The sequence below is a fragment of the Arachis ipaensis genome, chromosome B2 (genome assembly GCF_059453495.1).
Source record: "Arachis ipaensis isolate K30076 ecotype BB chromosome B2, ASM5945349v1, whole genome shotgun sequence".
NCBI lineage: Eukaryota > Viridiplantae > Streptophyta > Magnoliopsida > Fabales > Fabaceae > Arachis > Arachis ipaensis.
Window position 1 is genome coordinate 86,796,306 of NC_142437.1, and position 22,080 is coordinate 86,818,385.

General features: G+C 34.3%; 2 protein-coding genes across 2 annotated transcripts; one reads left to right on the forward strand and one right to left on the reverse strand.

The window, feature by feature from the left end:
• The first annotated feature begins 5,317 nt into the window (after positions 1–5,317).
• LOC148574715 (uncharacterized) lies at positions 5,318–5,980 on the forward strand. Its single transcript, XM_088504452.1, has 2 exons — positions 5,318–5,513; positions 5,577–5,980. The coding sequence occupies exons 1-2, from the start codon at positions 5,318–5,320 to the stop codon at positions 5,978–5,980; spliced, it is 600 nt and encodes a 199-aa protein (XP_088360578.1).
• A 7,858-nt stretch (positions 5,981–13,838) lies between these two features.
• LOC148574716 (uncharacterized) lies at positions 13,839–15,014 on the reverse strand. Its single transcript, XM_088505940.1, has one exon. It carries the CDS (start codon positions 15,012–15,014, stop codon positions 13,839–13,841), a length of 1,176 nt encoding a protein of 391 aa, XP_088362066.1.
• Between the last annotated feature and the right edge of the window lie 7,066 nt (positions 15,015–22,080).

A 22,080-nucleotide genomic window follows, 5' to 3' on the forward strand; every position in this document is an offset into this window, starting at 1 on the left:
AGCGGCATACCAGTCAAAGAAAAATGAAGTCACAAATGGTTGAATCCGGCCTTATAAAATCTCAAACTCAAATAAGGGTATAACACTCCAAATTTTTAAAAATTAAATAATGAAATATTTTGAGAAAGATAAAAAAAAAAAATTATTATTATTATTATTATTATTATTATTATTATTATTATTATTATTATTATTATTATTATTATTATTATTATTATTATTATTATTATTAAAATTCAAAAGAAACAAAAAAGAAAGAAATTTGGCCGAAGCCAATTGGGAGCAAAAGAAAGAAAATGAAACATGGCTTTATATATATATATATATATATATATATATATATATATATATATATATATATTTGTACAATGGAATATTTGTTCAATGTGTACAATGGAGGTTTATTATAACCATTAGTGTTATCTTTTCCCATTAGCTGAAACTTTTGGGATGAGTGGTATCATGACATGGTATTAGAGCGCTAGATCCGAAAGGTCAAGAGTTCGATCCTTGGTGAACCCCAAAATCAGTTTAAGCTTTTGGGAAGATGTTTATTATCCCTAGTACTCGGATGGTTATTCTAGATAGTATGGGGGATGTTCATTTTATAACTCAATTGTCCATTATACACATTGTACAAATAATTCATTATCTCTCTAACGGGATCCATATATATAATCATGACACATAAGTCCCTCATGTGTCCCTTTAATACTAATTAATCATTCTTCCTTCATTAATAAAAAAGACCGAACCATTTTCTTTGGAGAAAAGAAAGAGAAATGACCGTAGGTAAGGAGAGAACCATGGAATTTTTGAGCTTCCGACTCTGATTTCTTCGATTTGAAACTCCAATAAAAAATTTAATCTTATAAAAGTGTTTGTATCTTCTTCCTCTGTATGTTGGTGTCACTTTTATTTGGTAGAAATTGACATTAATGTAGCTCTCATTTTTCTTGAATTCGGTCAATTAGAGTTCTAGGAGGCACAGACAATTTCTGATGTTTTCCTCTTCAGCAGCTCGGTCAGAAAGCTTCTTCTTCGTTGACTTTGATTTCGTATGGAGGTAGGGGTTCGTTTTAAAATTATAAGTTTTTAATTCATGAATGCTCAAAAGCTTAATGAGTAATTGCAAATAATTTATGACTGTCTGGACCGGTTGAATAATGAATTTGTGTTGGATTTGTGATCGTGAAAATAATTGAATTTAATGAATATATGTTTGATTTCCTAGATGTTTGAGAATGCTAAAGATTCTTATTTGTAGCTGGTTGTGATGAGAATTATCGAAACTGTGGCTATGAATAAATTATGTTTATGTTTTGGTAAAATAATGTAAAAATTGAGAATAGTGTATGGATGGAGATAAGTTAAGGAACGATGAAAGTGAAGGAGCCCGTGAGGATGGTGAAGTCTATTTTAAGGAGAGGTTTTGCCAAGTTTTTGTAAAATATACAAAAAAAAGTGATTTAATTTTGGAAACCTGATTTACAAGCTTATTTTAAAAAATGACTCTATGTTAGAAAAAAATTTTGGTTTACATATTTACTCATAATTGAGAAAAAGATTTTTGTATTAAAAATTTGACTTATTGAAAGTGATCTTTGAGAATTGAAAATAGATTTATAATATTGAATTTGATTTGTTTGAATTATCAAGAAGGGGTTTTTGAGAATTGAAGATAGTTTGGCAGAACCCTTGAAGGGTGGCAAAACCCATATTTTAGAAGAAATGTTGTAGAAATTTTTATAAAACTTCGAGGCTTGTTTAAAGCATTATTTAAAAGAAAATTTGATTTAAGAATCGTATTAATTAATTTTGATTTATTAAGAAAAGTATAATGTTTTAAGTTCAATCTATTAAGAAAAGATTTTGTTTTAAGTTAGGAATTGAATTCGGTTTATTAAAAAAGTGACTTTTATCCTGAATAACAGTTAAAGAAGTTTGGGTATTTAAAAATTAAAGATTTTGATGCTAAGACTGAAAGTATACCTATGAAGTGATGTGAAAATAAGAGTGATTGATTATTTGGTGATGCAGAGGTATGTGTAATTAACCGGTGATGCGGATGTATATTTAATAATGTAGGTGATGCGAAGGTATGTGTATGTAATTGGTGATGAGGAGGCATAATAAAGAGAAAGAAAATAAGAAGCCATGTATAAAAGAGATAACTGGAACGGACAATGAATCATGAAAAGTGTATTTTGAATGGGTCTCGTGCCAAATTGCTAATGCGAAAGGGCCCGCCTAACTGATAGTCTGAGATTGCTAATATGGGAATGTTCGCCTAGCTGATAGCCTGTTTCTACCATAATGCTAAGATATTCTGACTGACATGGGTTCGCCCATGATGATAATTGTGCCTAACTGACACGGTAAAGAAACCATATTTGTGGTTTGTAACAACCCTGATTTTCAAGTACGCGAGATCTTTTCTGAAAGTACAGATTTCTCCGGAGGATCAGCAAGGGGAGAACCTCTGATATATCATCAAGTATCTCAATCCTCATTGTCATTATGTCATCTTTAAGTTAGAACCTTTTATGAGGCAAGCTCGATAACACAGTCACGAAGAACCTAGTTTTTGAACCGTATCGGTTAGGAGTTTTGATTCTGTTTTTCGTAAATAGTCTCAGTTTAATGAACCGGACTCAATTCATGAGAGAAGAGATATAATAGGATAATATTATCATTATATTATTATTAGAAGCTTTTTGAATAATATTATAAGGTTACTTGGTCAGTTTTAGTTAAAAACAGAAAATCGGTTTAACCGGGTTCACAGTTTACTGGTGCAGCTTAGCACCAGCACTCTCTGATGACTTTAGCAATGCTAAGGCCTCATTATTCATATTTTATTCTCATAATAAATATGTTACTAGTGTCATTTATGCTACTAGCTCAGAAAATAATTTTTAGAGAAGTTTTTACGAGTGTTCCGATACATCTAGTTTTAGTAGTTATGCACCTAAGATATTTTAATATTATTTTAACCCACCTCCAAGCCAACCAATCACAACTCACCTTACACCCCCAAGACCTCCAAGGCTGTCTCATTTCATCATTTTGGCCGAAAATAACAAGAGAGAAAAGAGAGAAACCTTCATGAACACTTAATCTTCAAAGCTTGATTTCTTCTGAACTAAAACTCAAATCAAAACTCCGATTTCACCAAAATGATCCTCTCTTCTTTCTCTACATAACTATGTAACTTATAAAGATTGGAAATAAGGTTAGATGGCTGTCCCTTTCCCATTTGAATTCGGTTTCCAAGGAAACATGCTTAAACAAGTATTTTCTTGATGTTCTTCCTTAGATATCTTGATTAGCTTGACTTGTGGGCCAAAGATCTTTTATTTTCTGCACATTTAAGGTGAGGATAACCTTCCTAAGATGCTGCTGAAGTTCTTTTAGTTGATGGTTTAGAGTTTTAAAGTTGTTCTTGATGTGTTTTAGGAGGAAAAAGTGCTTTAAGAACACTTCAAAGAGTAACCGGATTTGGAGTAGCAAATCAAGGTAGGGTTTGACGAATTTAATCTTGATTAATTGTGCTTGAGTGGTGTTATTATGATATGGTTTGGCTGTGCTTGAAATTGATTATTTGTATGAGTAATTCTTGTTGAAATTTTGGTGAAATTTTGATGAAATTTGATGAAATTCAAGCTTTAAAGTTCATGTTCTTGGGGCAGCTGGAAAAACAAAACCCTAGGCTTAAATTGAGGTTCAATTTGTGTTGAAATCATGTAGAAAAGATGGGGTTTTAGTGGCTGCTAATTTATTATGAATTATAGTAAAAATTGGTTGCTGAAAAGACTGAAAAACGGGTAAAAACAGAGAAAGAATTTGAAGAATTTATGAAGAACATGAAGAACACTTTGAGTGTGATGAAGAACAATGAAGAACAGGCTTTAGATCCTTAAAAGGGCAAGGAAGTAAAAATTTTGGTGTTTAAGGGGTTATTTAGTAATTTCTAAAAGTTAGGGTGGTTAAAGTAGAAATATTAAAAGTTACGGGTGGTAAAAAGTGAATTTTAAAGGTTAAAAGTAAAAGGTAAGTTAATTTTCGAAAATTAATGATAAAATAATAAATAATAATATTTAATTAGAAATAATATTTTAATAAAAATAATAAAATAATACGAAAAATGCAGTTTTCTGTAAAAGCTTTAGAAAGACAACTTTAAGCACAGAATCTCATAATTACCTTCATAAAACACTTAGGGAGTGGTAAGAACATATTAGTGAGGCAAAGATAAATAAAAGATAAAAAGTTGAAGAAAAGATAAAAATCGAAGAAAAAGTCTGTAAAGTTTTAATGACAGAAAAACAGACAGAGAATAGCGAACGAACTAGGGCAACATAGTTAGACCTTGAGTTGCGACTAGGGTTAGGTATTATATGAAAAGTTAAAATGTTTCAGTATAGACTTATTGAACCTATACTTGGAACAGGCTAACTATTCATACCGAAATTTACATAAGCTTTAAATACATACGTTAAGCAGAGAAATCAAAGCAGAGTAGAGAAACACAGAGAACAGAGTAACAAGAGTAAAGTAAAGAGATAAAGAGAAGAAGAATAAATATAGATACAGAGAAAGAGTAATCAGAGAAAAGTAAAGAGATACAGAAAAAAAAAAGAGAAACCAGAACAGAGTAAAGAGATATTATATATATATTTGTTGCTTAATGCAACCCAAGAGATATTATATATATATTTGTTACTTAATGCAACCCAAGAGATATTATTTATTTATTTGTTTCTTAATGCAACCCAAGAGATGTTTGTTTATTTATCTGTTACCCTGAGGCAACCCAAGAGTAATTTTCCATTCCCAAGAATATATTTCATGCGAGTAGAAAGCAGAGGCTGTCTCAATAGAGCTGCTAATAATTATATGCGCATTTATTTGAATGGAAAATCGTATCCGGAAAATCGTGAACTCGTGACCGAATAAATGTCGGGAATGCAGGTGCCAACCGACACATGAGCTCATGGCCTGCGCTAGGGCTAGACATGCATCATTCTTATCTGCGCATCATTCTCTATTACATTCCTTTCTGTGTGTGATCTATTTCTTTATGTTTGTCTGCTTGTATGCTATTTCTGTATTTTATTTTCTTGTATTCTTTTGTCTGTGTTCTGCTTTCTATTTTCTCTACTTTCTCATCCTATCTTTATCTTCTGTTTACTACTTCACTATATTATGTTATTCGTCTGCTAATCGACCCCAAATAAATGAACGTAACTAATAACCCCGGCCCTACTAAGAACTCCTCAGTTCTTACCCCCTTCTCTCCCTTCCTCCCCTTCAGATGGAGACAGGCGTGATATTCTATGAGTTCGAGGACCCTTACACCTACGAGGATCCAGTACATCACAGTTACTTCATTATGGGATTGGAGCCTCGTATTAGAAGATATGTGTTACTTAGTCGAGCTTTTCAACATCCTCTATCTAGCCTGCATTTTGACCCCAATGCTCCTTATAACTTTCCCTTATCCTGGTTACATCCTGACGCACCTGGACACCCTTTTTCTGATGATCCCTACGACTTTTCCTTATACTGGTTACACCCTGATGCACCTGGACATCCTTTTCCCGATGATCACAGACACTCTACACCAGCTCAACCCTTGAATGAGGTGGTACCTGAGCCTATCATTCCTGATGACCCCGAGTTAGCTGGTGACTACGTACCTGTGATACCACCAGAGTGGGATTTTCCCCCTGAGCCGATCCCTGACTTTCCACAGCCTGATGAGCCAGCACTACCAGACGGTGGGATAGCTCCTATATACGCGAATGGACCTGTGCTCGCGAATGGTTTTGTATATAGTGACAGCAGTGTTTCTGGTGGATCTGAGGATATAGTTGTAGCTGCGGACGATGAGGAGGAGGAGGATCCTGAGATAGAGATAGAGCAGGATGAGGAGATGGACGAGCCTCATGGCGATTCTCCGAACATCCACGTGTAGATATAGTTTGACTGCGGAAGGGGCATTCTTTTTATGACACTCTAGTCTGACATTATCTGATAGTTAGTCTCTCACTTGTGTTAGTACACCCGAGTGCTAGGAGCTATATAGTGGTTAGGCTAGCCCGGGCGCCAGTTTAGCGGCTTTTTGTATAGGCTAGGCCTTGGGAGTGTCGTGTATATATTAGCTACGTAGGTTGATAAGGATGTGAACTAACTTGATGATGGTTCTAGTTGAACTTGAGAAGGGGGGGTTGAATCAAGTTGGCTTAAAACTTAAAATTTCAAACTCTGTTTTTGCTGTTGCTCGAGTTGTAGGAGATTATTTAAAATTATCTCATACGCAGAACATTAAAAGTGCAGAGAAGAGGAGAAAGAGGCCAGCATGTATCCTGTTTCGGATTCTTAGTGCCATGAATCCTACATCCAGTCTCCACTACAAACCATGGTAGAATTTTCACTATAATTCTCAGGTTACATACACCAATACTATTGAATTACTCCCTAATTCAACTAGTATCTACCCCTAAGCTTTCTTCACCAAAGCTTAGCAACCCCAAAGTGCTATCCCAACTTGGAAGGAGAATCTACACAGATTCAATTCTCACCAAGTGCTAACCCAACTTGGCAAGGGGAACTAATCCTAGTTCATAAACCCAAATTACATCAGAAAAATAGTGGCTATTTTGCATCACTCTTGCCTTTTCTCTCTTGGCTTTTGATCCTCACATAATTGCCTTTTTCAAAACAGAAAATAACGCAAGACAGCCATAACAAAAAATCAGAATTAAGCTTGAGTAGAAGAAAGAGATTTCAGCTCTGTGTTAGAGATGGTGCTCTGAATGTGTGTGCTCTCTTTCTCCACTAGAAATGATGGAATGAGACTTCATATATATCTTCAGCTTGCCTTGAATTTCTGCCTCTTCCATTTTCTTGTGCCAGCTGCACGTTGGAGCTGTCCTTGCTAGCATGCAGTCCTTTCTTCATCTTGCTCCACCACCTCTACTGCTGAAGTAGCTCGTCCACCACCTCTGTGGTCCTTTTTCTTGCTTTCTTCCTTGGCATGTTCTTCTTTTTCATTCTGCTCCATTTCCTTGCTGCTACTGCTCTATGCAAGTTTGTGTTTTGCATAACCACGATCCTAGTATTGCTCAGCTGATGTCCTTGGGCTAGTGGTTGTGCCCTTGTGTCCTTTCTTGCTTTAGCAGAGCCACACCTGTCCTTGCTGTGTTGTTGCTTCCTTTTTTTTCCAGCTGTCTTGTTTTGCTTGTGATGTAGACAGCTGCCCTTTTTCTTTTGCCAAATGCATAGCCTTTCAATTTTGCTGAACAGTGTAATAAGGATGAAGTATTGGGCTTGTGCATTTGCTTGGAACATCAAAGGAATAAACAAGTAGCATTGTTTGTCTGTGAGAACTAATGGGCCTGCCACAATAAAACACACATTAAACAACATTGGGCTTTCAACCCAATTGAATGTTTGTCATCATAATTAACCCAAAATCAAACTAGGCTCAACAATCTCCCCCTTGATGACAAACATGATAAAATAGGAAAATTAAAAATTTAATTGATGAGTTAAGAATACTTCCCTTTGCTGATCTTTGGATTGAGAGTTGCTCCCCCTCAATGCTAGCATTACTCCCCCTTGATCATGGTTTACATCTTTTCCTGAACAAAACTTAAAAACAGCCAAGACCAATATTTCCAAACAATATATCACAGTAATGAAAGCACAGAGCAATTGACACTAAGCACAACACAGGATAAATCATAGCACCACAAAACATTGTTCTTAACTATTACTATTAATCCCTTAAGCCCAAAACTAACATTCCTTTTCTTCTCTCCCCCTTTTGTCATCAAGGGAGGAAAGGAAAAACCTGCACAAAATTTGTTAGTGGCTTGTGCATATAGTCTAAGTAGCAGAGTAGTTTAAGTCCTTTACAGTCATCCAAAAGAAAGTAACATAAACAAGTTCAAAACGAAAACAAGTCATAGTCGCAGATGAAATAACAAGAGCTAGGCATCAGAGTCGGATTCATTAGAGGTTCCATCGTCCTCCCCCTCATTGTCAGATGTGGTGAGGCCAACCTCAACATCCTCCACAAAGTCCCTCAGAATGCGAATCCCTCTTTTGGTCTTCTTGAGAGCGTTTTCCTCCAAAACTTGGTTCCTTTTGCGCTCAACACCATGATGGAGAAGAAGGTCTGTCAGATTGATAAATTCTTCAAGCACATTCTTCAGAATGCGGGTCATGACCTTGATCATAGTGGAGGTGGAAGGGGGAATCAGAGGATCCTCATCAATAGAGGGAACATCAGTGCTGTCATCAGTTTGGCGACGCTTGGGAGCTGTTTTCTTTACTGCACCACCCCCTTTGATATATGAGTTACAATCTTTTACAATTTCAGCCCCAAAATCAACATTGTAATATTGAAAAATTTTTGTAAGAAGCATGCCATATGGTAACGCATTTTTGGTACTGACACAAGCATACATATGTCTTACAAGTAAGTAAGCAAAAGAGATGGAAATTTTTGAAAGAAGTGCATACAAAACCAGTGTATCACAAAATGAGACGCATTGAAAAGAGCCGCTCTGAGGCAAGATGACATGGTTTACAATCCTGTGCAGCTGGGCATGGACTGGACCAAGAGACTTATGAGTAGGAGTGTTACCTTCTAAGAGAGGGATATTGATACAGATAGTGCTTAGGGCATCAAAGTATGAAACATTGAGCGTTTCGTCCCACTTATCAGAGGTGTAGACATCAGGGCCTCGGTCCTGGTAATCTAGGGCTTTGCCTAGGTGATATTTTTCAAGAATAATCACTTTGCCTTTAACAAAAGAGGCGATTCTCCCTTCTTTGTAGGACATGTTGCTAGAACTGTTTTACCAAATCAGGGTAAATTTTTTCTTTGATGGACAGTATGGATGTCCAACCTTGATATGCAAACAATGGAGTAAATTTCAGACCTTTCCTACGGGGTTTGTCTAGATTGACAAGCTTAGAGGGACAGAGAGTACGCTTGTAAACATCTTTGCAGAAAAACAGGTAGTTCATGAGAGATTGAAAACGGCGACGATCAAACGACTCATCAGGAAAATCAGCAAAAAAGGACTTGTAAGCAATAGGATTGGAGAGTCTAGGTTCAGCAACAGGACGAAGATGAAAGTCAATAACTGTACCGCGAGTATGGCGAGTCTGAGTGGGGCGAGTCTCTTCGTCTTCGTGAAGAGGCCTTTTTCCTTTGGAGGAACTGGGTTTGGAAGAACTAGGCTGAGAGGTGTTTGGAGGAGTAAGAGGAGAAGGGCGAGGCGCAACGCCAGGGTGGCGAGCAGTGGTCTTAGTGCGGGCCATGTCAGGAGAAGGGTTTGGTGGTGATGGAGGTGAAGAATGAGTAGGTGACTGAGAGGGAGAAGAGTGTGTATAATCAGAACGGTGGTGGCCACTATGTGAACCTCTGCGAACTACTCTTTTCTTTCGTGCCATTTTATAGAGCACTGGTGGGAAGAAGATGAAAGAGTGGAGAGTGTGGTGTGAATTGATGCATGCAGTGGGAAGTTATTATAAGCTTAGAGAAGTGTAAAGGTTGCACCTTGAAAAGATAAAAATCCCAACTTTGAAAATGTTTTAAAAGTAACAGCTGTAACCTTCGTACGTTTGAAATAAGGACAAAAAGCAAACAAAAGGGGAAATTAATAAAAGGATGCAAATGAAGTGAATCCCAATTAAAACACAGTGCAAATGACAAAAATTTGAGACTGACAAAAAAATAATGAAGTGAGTCCAGTTGTCTCAAAAAATTAGAAATTGAATTTAAGCCCAAAAATTTTGAAATCCCATTCTTCTTAAAGACAAAAAATTCAAATCCTAAAAATTGAAAAAGCCCCAAAGTTTTCAATAAAGAAAAGCCCATAGTTCCAGAGACTGCTTCAGCACTTGATGCCCATCATTCATTATGGTCAGAATTGAATCCATTAACTTCAGGATGACTTAATGAGGTTTACTCATCATCTGCCAAAAAAAATCTCACCGCGATTTATGGATAAAACATAAAAAATCTCATGATCAGAATCATTAAGAAATCAAAGATGAAGTAAGAATGTCCAATTCAGTTCTCAACTTGCAGAACCTCTCCTCTATCAATGGTTTGGTGAATATATCAGCTAGCTGACCTTCAGAATTAACAAACTAAATATCTAAATTTCCATTTTGCACATGTTCTCTTATAGAATGAAAACGAACTTCAATGTGCTTTGTTCTTGAGTGCAAAACAGAGTTTTTGGAAATATTAATAGCACTCATGTTGTCACAAAATAATGGAATATTTGAGGCATTTAGTTTATAGTCAGCTAGTTGAGTTTTCAGCCATAATAATTGAGAGTAACAAGAGGAGGCTGCAATATACTCAGCTTCGGCTGTTGAAAGAGCTACTGTAGCTTGCTTTTTACTAGACCAAACAATGAGAGATTTCCCAAGAAAGCAGCACATGCCACTTGTGCTTCTTCTATCAATCCTATCCCCAGCAAAATCTGCATCACAGAAACCCACTAATTGAAATGAATCAGTCTTAGGAAACCATAAAACATAGTTAGTGGTACCAAGCACATATCGGATGATCCTCTTGACAGCTGAGAGATGGGACTCCTTAGGCTTTGATTGAAACCTTGAGCAAACTCCAACACTTTAGATGATATCAGGCCTTGAGGAGGTTAGATACATCAAAGATCCAATCATCCCTCTATAGCGTGTCTCATCAACATCTCTACCATGTTCATCCTTGTCAAGCTTGATATTGGGATGCATGGGGGTTCCCATTGGCTTAGCACAGTCCAGCCCAAACTTCTTGACAAGTTCCTTTGCATATTTTTCTTGATGGATGAATATGCCTTCTGCAGTTTGCTTGATTTGCAAGCCTAGGAAGAAATTGAGCTCTCCCATCATGCTCATATCAAATTTATTGGTCATAAGCTTAGCAAAATCTGCACACAAATCCTTATTAGCTGAACCAAATATAATATCATCAACATAAACTTGCACAAGAATAAAATGATCATGATAGTTCCTAATAAATAAAGTGGTGTCAGTGGCTCCTCTTTGAAAATTGTTTTTCAACAAAAATGAGCTAAGCCTCTCATACCAAGCTCTAGGAGCTTGCCTCAAACCATATAAGGCCTTAGCTAGTTTGAAAACATGGTTAGGAAAAGATTTGTTTTCAAACCCAGGTAGTTGATCCACATAAACCTCTCTATCTATTATGCCATTGAGGAAAGCACACTTTACGTCCATTTGGAATAGCTTGAAGCCACAATGAGCAGCATATGCAAGGAGCAATCTGATGGCTTCCATTCGAGCTACAGGTGCAAAGGATTCATCGAAATCAATCCCTTCTTCTTGATCATATCCTTGAGCAACCAATCTAGCTTTGTTTCAGACTATGGATCCATCTTCACCCAGTTTGTTTCTGAAAATTCATTTAGTGCCAGTGACTTTCTTTCCATTTGGATAAGGCACTAATGACCAGACCTGATTCTTCTCAAATCGCTGCAATTCTTCCTTCATAGCTAACACCCATGAAGGATCAGCAAGAGCTTCTTGGATGTTTTGAGGTTCAATCTTTGATAAAAGAGCAATGTTGTTAGATTCGGCTCTTTTCAAAGATGAACGAGTAGTCCTACCAGTGGATGGATTTCCTATTATGAACTCCTCAGGATAGTTTTTCAGAAACCTCCATTCTCTTAGTCTTCTTGACTGGTTTGAGGATTCAGGTTCCTCTTGATCAACAATGGCCTCTGCATCAGTATTTTCTACAGCAACAGGAGATAATTCCAAATTGTCTCCTGCAGAATTGGGATTTTCGTTGCTAGCAGGTGCAGCTTCATGAGAGCTTGAATTTTGTTGAGCTGACTCATCGTTCTTGGGTAATTCAGCTTCAAAACCTGGACTATCATCTATGCAAATACTAGGAACAATATTAGACTCACAGAATGTGACATGCATGGTTTCCTCAACAGTTTTGGAGTTCTTGTTATAGACTCTATAGGCCTTGCTATTTGTGGAATAACCAAGAAAAATCCCTTCATGTGTTTTAGGATCAAATTTTCCTAAATTTTCTTTGATATTCAGAATGAAACACTTGTAGCCAAACACATGAAAATAACTAAGATTATGAGGATGCCCTTTCCAAAGTTCATATGGGGTTTTCTTCAAAAACTTCCTAATGATGGTTCTATTTAAAACATAGCAAGTTGTATTCACAGCTTCAGCCCATAAGAACTTGGGGATTTCATATTCACATAACATAGCTCTAGCCATTTCTTATAAACTTCTATTTCTTCTCTCAACAACACCATTTTGTTGAGGTGTTCTTGGACAAGAGAAGTTATGTGATATGCCTTGTTCATCACAAAAAGATCCAAAGTATTGATTTTCAAATTCTTTACCATGATCACTTCTTATTGAAAAAATTTTTGAACCTTTTTCATTTTGAATCTTTTTGCTGAACTTTTCAAAAACAGAAAAAGCCTCATGTTTATGAGCAAGAAAGAACACCCAGCTAAATCTAGTATAGTCATCCACAATTACCATGCCATAACTCTTTCCTCCAAGACTTTGAGTTCTAGTAGGTTCAAACAGATCAAGATGCAACAACTCCAATGGTTTCTTAGTAGAGACATCTTCCTTGGGTTTGAAAGAGGTTTTAATTTGTTTACCCATTTGACAAGCATCACAAATGATGTTCTTATCAAATTTTATATTAGGAAGACCTCTAACTAAGCCTCTCTTTACAAGCTTAGAGATTTAGAACATGCTATCATGTCCTAACCTCTTATGCCACATCCATTTTTCAGATTCCATTGAAGAGAAATAAGTTACATTTTGAACTTTTAGATCATCTAGAATGATACCATAAACATTGTCACTTCTTTTGGCAACAAATAAAATAGCCCCTGTTTTTTCATTTATGACTCTACAATCAGATTTTTTAAAGGTTACAGCATATCCAAGATCACACAATTGACTTATGCTCAATAGATTATGCTTTAACCCATCAACTAAAAAGACACTATCAATGCAAGTTGAAAAATCTTTACCAACCTTACCAATGGCAATTATTTTACCTTTACTATTATCTCCAAAAGTGACAAATCCTCCATTATACTTGTTGAGTTTAATAAAGAAAGTATCCCTTCCGGTCATATGCCTTGAACATCCACTATCAAGATACCACATGTCCATTTTCTTCTTGGATGCAAGGCAAACTTGCATGTTCTTCAACTAACCTTAGGTATCCAAATCCATTTGGATCCTTTGATGTGAAATCTTCTTGGTTGCCCAAGAGCATTATAATCATGAACAACTTTATATAATTTACTATCATTACCAAAAGACTTAAGAAAGATGAAACATTGAGGAAGATCATGACCATTTCTATTGCACTTGTAGCAATGATTCTTGTTTACTGATTTTTGAGGTTTGCTAAATCCTTTTGGTTTGAAAAGCTTCGAAGAGGAGGCTTCAGATTTTTTAAAGTTTTGTTTGAAAACAGCCTTGTTTTCCTCTATGAATCCAAGTCCAGATTTTTCAAATCCAAACCTTTGACTAGCAAGTAGTTTGTTCAGATTTTGAAAACCTTGAACAAACTTTGCTAAGTCTTCATTCAAATTTTTTATTTGTTCATTCAGCTTTTTGTTTTCAGAAATCAAATCAGTGGAAGCAGTAACTTCATGCTTGAGTTTGAATTTTTCTAATTCAGCTCGCAAGGCAATGTTTTCTTCTTTTAAAAACTTCTCATTGCTAGTTTCATTTGCCTTAACCTTTTTCAAAAGAAGATCATTTTCTGTCGTCAAAGCCTAATTTTCTTTCTTATATTTAGCATACTTATCCAAGAGTTTCTTAGAGTTCACAGAAATGTCTTTGATAATGTAGTGCAATTCATCAATAGATAAGTCAGAGAGATCTACCTCATCTTCATCATTATGATCTGCCATCAAACATAGTTGAGCTTCTTGATCTGAGCTCTCTGAGCTGGTGTCGTTCTCCAAGTCCTCCCATGTTGCCATCATCACCTTCTTTTTGTCTTTCTTGGATTTTTTGCCTTTCTTAAGTTGAGGGCAATCTGACTTGAAGTGACCAGGCTCCTTGCAGTGATGGCATGTGAACTTGACTTGATCTTTCTTGACATCTTTGGATGAAGAGCTTCCTTTGCCCTTGTTTTTGTATCTCAGTAGTCTTCTCATTTTTCTTGCAAAGAGCACCATTTCTTCATCTGAGAAACTGTCATCAGATTCTTCTCCTTGGGCTATCATTCTTGATTTTAGTGCTATACTTTTCTTTTTGTCATCTTTGTCTTGAGACATGTGAGTGGTTTCATAAGCTAGCAGCTTGCCTCTCAGCTCATCATAGGTGATTTTGATCAAATCATTCCTTTCAGAGATGGCTGTGCTTTTCACTTCCCACTTCTTAGTAAGACTTCTCAGAATCTTCCTTACTAAGGTTTCTTCAGAGTAGTTTCTTCCCATGGCGTCCAGATTGTTGATGATTATTGAGAACCTTTCGAACATTTGATCGATGCTCTCATCCTCCTTCATACTAAACATTTCATACTCCTTCATTAGCATGTCAATTATGGTCTCCCTCATTTGCTTAGTGCCTTCATGAGTGAGTCTGAGCTTATCCCAAATTTCTTTAGCCGTTTTACACCTTGACACTTTTCTGAACTCTTCAAAACTGATTGTACAGTGCATCAGGTTGATTGCCTTGGCATTGAGTTCAACCTTCTTCTTTTCTTCAACTGTCCATTCACTGTCTTCCTTTGCCACTACTTCTCCATCAGCATTCTGTTTGGTGGGAACATCTGGTCCGTTGAGAATGATCTTCCAGATGTTGTAGTCGATTGACTGCATGAAGATTCTCATTCTTTCTTTCCAGTATGAATAGTTGCTGCCATTGAAGTAGGGAGGTCTATTATTAGACTGCCCTTCAGTAAGAGTAAAAGCCACGATGTTGGGATTCAAGTTGTTGGCCATGGATCTTTACTCCATGCTGTGAAGCTTGCCTTCTTGAGACCTTGCTCTGGATACCAATTGATGGTTCTAGTTGAACTTGAGAAGGGGGGGTTGAATCAAGTTGGCTTAAAACTTAAAGTTTCAAACTCTGTTTTTGCTGTTGCTCGAGTTGTAGGAGATTATTTGAAATTATCTCATACGCAGAACATTAAAAGTGCAGAGAAGAGGAGAAAGAGGCCAGCATGTATCCTGGTTCGGATTCTCGGTGCCATGAATCCTACATCCAGTCTCCACCACAAACCATGGTGGAATTTTCACTATAATTCTCAGGTTACATACACCAATACTATTGAATTACTCCCTAATTCAACTAGTATCTACCCCTAAGCTTTCTTCACCAAAGCTTAGCAACCCCAAAGTGCTATCCCAACTTGGAAGGGGAATCTACACAGATTCAATTCTCATCAAGTGCTAACCCAACTTAGCAAGGGGAACTAATCCTAGTTCATAAACCCAAATTACATCAAAAAAATAGTGGCTATTTTGCATCACTCTTGCCTTTTCTCTCTTGACTTTTGATCCTCACATAATTGCCTTTTTCAAAACAGAAAATAACGCAAGATAGCCATAACAAAAAATCAGAATTAAGCTTGAGTAGAAGAAAGAGATTTCAGCTCTGTGTTAGAGATGGTGCTCTGAATGTGTGTGCTCTCTTTCTCCACTAGAAATGATGGAATGAGACTTCATATATATCTTCAGCTTGCCTTGAATTTCTGCCTCTTCCATTTCCTTGTGCCAGCTGCTTGTTGGAGATGTCGTTGCTAGCATGCAGTCCTTTCTTCATCTTGCTCCACCACCTCTGCTGCTGGAGTAGCTCGTCCACCACCTCTGTGGTCCTTTTTCTTGCTTTCTTCCTTGGCATGTTCTTCTTTTTCATTCTGCTCCATTTCCTTGCTGTTGCTGCTCTATGCAAGTTTGTTTTTTGCATAACCACGATCCTAGTATTACTCTGCTGATGTCCTTGGACTAGTGTTGTGCCCTTGTGTCCTTTCTTGCTTTAGCAAAGCCACACCTGTCCTTGCTGTGTTGTTGCTTCCTTTGTTTTCCAGCTGTCTTATTTTGCTTGTGATGTAGACAGCTGCCCTTTTTCTTTTGCCAAATGCATAGCCTTTTAATTTTGCTGAACGGTGTAATAAGGATGAAGTATTGGGCTTGTGCATTTGCTTGGAACATCAAAGGAATAAACAAGTAGCATTGTTTGTCTGTGAGAACTAATGGGCCTGCCACAATAAACACACATTAAACAACATTGGGCTTTCAACCCAATTGAATGTTTGTCATCATAATTAACCCAAAATCAAACTAGGCTCAACACTTGATCTTTGTAAACGCTACCTGTTTTGATATAGTGTTCATGATGTATATTATCAGTTGTGTTTCTATGTTTCTTTATGCTTCCTTATTATTTCTGTCAATGTCTGCTTGTTTATTTCACCTTATCATCCGCAACGAATAAAACAAAAAAAAAGTTACTCGTAAAATTGGCAACGTTCTAACAAGGCACAGGCTCATATATTAAATAATAGATAATAGTTAGGAAGGACAAGTTAGTAACACTTAGCTTCTTGTATGACCATGGCATACTGGGAGTTGGGTCGTTACATGGTTCGCCCTAAGTAACGTCGGGTTGCTGGTAGACAACCGACGCGTGAGCTCATGGCCTGCTTAAGACAGACATGCATCATATTGTTTGTGCATTTGCGTTTGGTTGTGTTTTGCTTGTTGTATTTTCTTTGTGATTGTGCTGGTTGTCTTATTTTGCCTTGCTTGTGTGTTCAATTGGGTTTCTAGTACTATTAGTTTATGTATTAAAGTGATTAAGAATTATTATTGTGAATGAATTTTGTTTAAGAAAGCAATTAATGTCTAAAATAAAATTAAGAAGTATTTTCAAAGGCTTGATAAAAGAATAGTTTACTGAGTAAAGTCAATTATTCTCATTTTGTTCATTATTTTTACGGTATTCACTTTCCCTAATGAGAAAATGCGAGGACGACGTTCTTACCCCCTTTATAGATTTCCCTTTCGGCAACAGGTTCAGAAATCCTTAGCGCGGAGCCGCGACTGAACACCAGAGCTATATGTAAATATGTATCCGTATTTTCTGTAGTTGGTTTAGCCTTAGACTTTCTCTTCGCCATTTATTGTCTTTGATTTTTAGAGGGGTAGGACTTGTATTTGAGAATTTTGGAATAAGTCTATGTATATATTGCTATGTAAGTATATATGTTTTTGTAATTAAGAGTTTTAAAGTAAAGATCTTTCATTTTCTTGGTTAAAATTCCAATTTGTATTTGCGAAGGCTCAATATTAAATAAAGATAGTATAAAATAAAAAAGGTTAGAGGTAAGTAACGCCTAAACTTTTATTACGATCATGAGGTGCTAAAAGTTAGGGTGTTACAAAGAACAATGTTCATAGACTGGCCCAAAATAAACCTAGGCCTAACAAGGACAAAGATCCACCCAAAAATGGATGGCTTCTTCCACTTGCTCGACCTCTTAAGAGGTCGGGTATGACAAGGAGGTTCAGCCCTGCTTATTTAAATAGGTTACTACCTCCCTAAATATCTTCTATTATCTCTACCTCCTCTAAAAGGTAGATCTCAACATACTCCTAAGATAAAGAGAACGGTTATCCACCAACAAAGGTGGAACTACTCTAAAAAGTAGTTATCCACTTTACTATAAATACACTGATATCTCTCAGGTATATTCAAATTCCAATCTATTAAAAACTTGCTTAAAAATTCCTTGCTAACTTAAGTATCGGAGTCTCTTGCAAGTACTACCCCCACCTCCTCACGAAAAACTTGGACAGTAGCACCTCGACATCAGTACAAGTCGGATGCTACCTCAAAAGGTGTCTAGACCTCACGTTCAGGCCCAAATCATCGTTTCAAGTAATCCTTAAAACAAATAATAATAATTTGAAAACATTTTCTCATTAATTATTTGCTGTGTTTTGTTATGAGCGTTTTTTGAGATTCAATAGTCATTAATTATTTTCTCATTAAAATTTTGATTCAGAACGAAGTCCCTCGATTAGGATACTCTTATTATAGCACTGGCAACCACAAAGTGGTGGGTCAATCAGATGGAGTTGCATAAACATGCATCATAATTTAAACAACATTTAATTGAATCTACATGTTATATAAAATAGTTTATAGTTAGTGTTAGATATATTAATTTAATGAATCATTTTAAATCAAAATAAAAATTTTATAATAGCAACAATTATTCTCTATGTACAAGTCATTTTTTCATACAAGTTCATATAAGTCATTTTACTCTAATTTACCTCACGCGCTTCTTAATCTAACTAACTTTTCAATCAATGTGCGAATATATAATTGCCTTTTTTAAAGGATTTTATTTTCGTTTTTGAATTTTCTCAACGTTTTCGATCTACATTCTCTTTCATCTCTGTATTTTCTGCGTTTCTCTTCGTTTGTTCTCTACGTTTTTGAAATCAAGCTCTAAAATCAGTTTTGAACAGTTATCTCGTGGTTGACGATAATGAATAATTCAAGTTCAGATTGTCAATTGGACTAGAACAAAATTGATTATTATTTTGAATCCAACCAAGTGGCTGAAGTGTGGTTCGATTCTAGTTAATGTTTTCGTTAATAGTTTATGATTCTGTAGGTGAATAATGTTGTTTTTGTTTGTGAAAATTGTTGTTCATCGTTGATGGTTTAAATTGAATGTAATGTAAAAGTTTTGCATTAAAGAAAATATTTTTCTGTATTTGCAATAAATTTCGGTGTAATACGAAGATATTTGAGTGTATTGTTTAAGAATTTTCGGTGTATGTGTGCTGATAAGTTCTGCATAATTCAAAACTCTTCTTCTCTCTCCTCCTTATCTTCTGTTACTTCTTCTTCTTCTTTTTCAACATCATCATCATCATCATCATCATCTTTTTTTTCTTATTCATCTTTTTTTTCTTGTTTTATCTTTTTAAGTTTCTTCTTGTTTTACTCTCTTAACAAGAATAAAAAATAAAAAAAAATCAAACAAAGAAGAAGAAGAAATAAATAATGGTACAAAATTATTTGAAAAAAGATGAACGTACATTCATTCAACTAAAAGAAAGAAAAAAATAAGAAAAAAATGCAGTTTTAGACAAAATATTTTTCTATATTTGCAGGAAATTTAGGTGTAACATAAAGATATTTGGGTGTAACACGAAGATATTTGAGTGTATTGTTTAAGAATTTTCGTTGTATGTGTGTTGATAAATTCTGCATAATTGAAAACTCTTCCTCTTCTTCTATTCATCTTTTCCTTCTTGTTTTAACTTCTCAAGTATGTTCTTATTTTACTCTCTTAACAAGAATAAAAACAAAAAAATCAAACAAAGAAGAAGAAGAAACACATAATGCTGCAAAATTACTTGAAAGAGGATGAACTTACATTCATTCAACTAAAAGAAATAAAGAAATAAGGAAAAAAAGAAGAAGAAAATGCAGCATTAGAAGAAACATTGTTTTATATTTGCAACAAATTTGGATGTAACACGAAGATATTTGAGTGTATTATTTAATAATTTTCGGTATATGTATACTGATAAGTTTTACATAAGTCAAAACTCTTCCTTTTTCTCTTTCTCATCTTGTGGTGCTGCTTCTTCTTCATCTTCTTATTTCATTTTCTCATAATTTTTTTCAAATTCAGCTTCGTAACTTCATTTTTCGCGATGATTTTCAGAGATTTTTGAGAGATTTTGATCCTTGCTTGAATTCTGAGTGTTGCGGTTTTAATTGAGGAAAAAGAACCGTTTGCATTATTCAAGAGTTAGGAAAGCGCGTGTTTACACGCAATCTAAATTGAATGTCGTTTTTGTTGAATTTAAACTAACTTGTATAAATTTATATACCAAAAAGACTTATATGTGTAATAAATCTTTAATAGCAAATCAAATAATAAAGTTTGATTTCTTTTATATTTATTTGGATTAGAAAAAATCCAAGCATATAGAACTTGTAAGAAAATTGATTCTTAGTCTCTTATAGAATTGCAAACTCTTTATATTATTAAATATTATTTGAAGACATTATTATACACATAGTATAAGCAAAAGAAAAAAAATACATAATTGTAAATAAATATTAAAATATTATTTGAATATATTTTATTAAGATATAATATAAATAAAAAAATAAAAAAAATATGTATGAATAAATACTAAAATATGTATATGCTTAAAATATTATTTTGATGAATTTTTTTTTATAAAATTTTAATTTATAAATAAGTTATTTAAAAATACCTATATACATATTTAAAAGATATATTTATATAAATATTCATCGTATATATTTAACAAGAGAAATATATACATTGAGAGGCTGAGACTAACAACATGCCTCAAATCAAAGAGAAAAGGAAAACAACACCAAAGACATATAGTTACTACATCTATGCCCCTTTTTGTAAACTATAAAACAGTCTTTTTTATTCTCAAGAAAGGACAAAACTATGTTATCCCAATAGCGCCATCTGCTAATTTATTGTATTAAAATTAATTACCAACACAATAATCTCTCATCACGTGACACAGGAGAACCTTGCCTTATAAGAAACTACACAGCTCATCTTCGGTGTACTCACATGTCAGCCATGTTTTCTTAGATCATTTTTAATAGAAAATTCATTTCCGACTCTATTTATATTTACTTATTATAAAAAATAATTTTATATTAATTTTTGTATCATAAATAATAAATAAAAATTTAAAATATTTTTTATTAAAAAAATTAATTTTAATTCTTATTATAATTTTACTTAATTAATTAATTAAAAAAATTAAAATTAATATAATTAATATTTTTATAATAATATTTTTTAAATTTATAAATTTAAATATAATTCACTATTAAAAAATATTAATATTAAAAAATTTATAAATAAAAATAATATACAATATGTAATTCGAAATTACACTAATTTATAAAATTATTTAATATAAAAAAAACATAATTAAACTCCATAGTTAACGATAAGTATTGTAAAATTATCATATGTGTTCAATTAAGTCTTCTTTCAACTGTTTACACTGCTACTTATTTTGAAGTTAAATATTTTTTTAGAGAAATTGATAGTATGGTACAAATTTAATATGATAATATAAATAATATTTAATATTAATTTAATATAATTATTTATATTAATTATAATTTAAATAATTAATATAAATTATTAATTAAATATAAATTTAATTAATTATTATAATTATTAATTTTTAATTATATAAAATAATTAAATTATATTTAATTTATTAATAATTATAATAATTAATTATATACATAAAGTATATATATAAAACGTTCAGCTCATATATGTATATAAAGTATTAATTTTATTAACATAAAGTATTAATTTTATTAACAAATATTATTTATTTTTTAAATTTAATAAACAGATGTCTATATATTATTGGTTAAATTGAAAGAAAATGAATCTCTCTTAACAGAATTTTTATTGTTTTGAAACACGTAAAGAAATTCTCTTTTTGTTTACTTCAATCGTAAGTTCTCATCTTTTATTAATACATAATGAATGAGGCTCCAAATTCTTTTACCATTGGAGTTACTCTTAATAAAAGCTTCCAATCTCATTCATCAGTTCTAATAAAAATTTTTTACTGTAACAAATAAACCAATATATATGTCATTCAAAATATGGAAAGTTCTATGGTGCTGTCATAGAAAACATGCATGTGATGCTGTCCCTGCGTATTGTGATTTTTTTTTTTTTTTGGTCATGGGCTTTAGCCCTACAATGACTTAACCCGCCCAGAAAATCCAACCCAAACACCCAAGATGTTATCCAAGTCCCAACCAAAATGAAGCAAATCACGCTCTTCTTCCTCAGTGCTACCAAATTGAAAGACAATCTCCATGGATGCCTGACTCTCCCTTCCTCCTATCTAAATTGGCGACAGCTTCATGCCCAAACAACAATCCGAATGCCGATCCTTTCCTAATACCATCGTCGTCCTCAGAGGGTTGTTCAGCGCC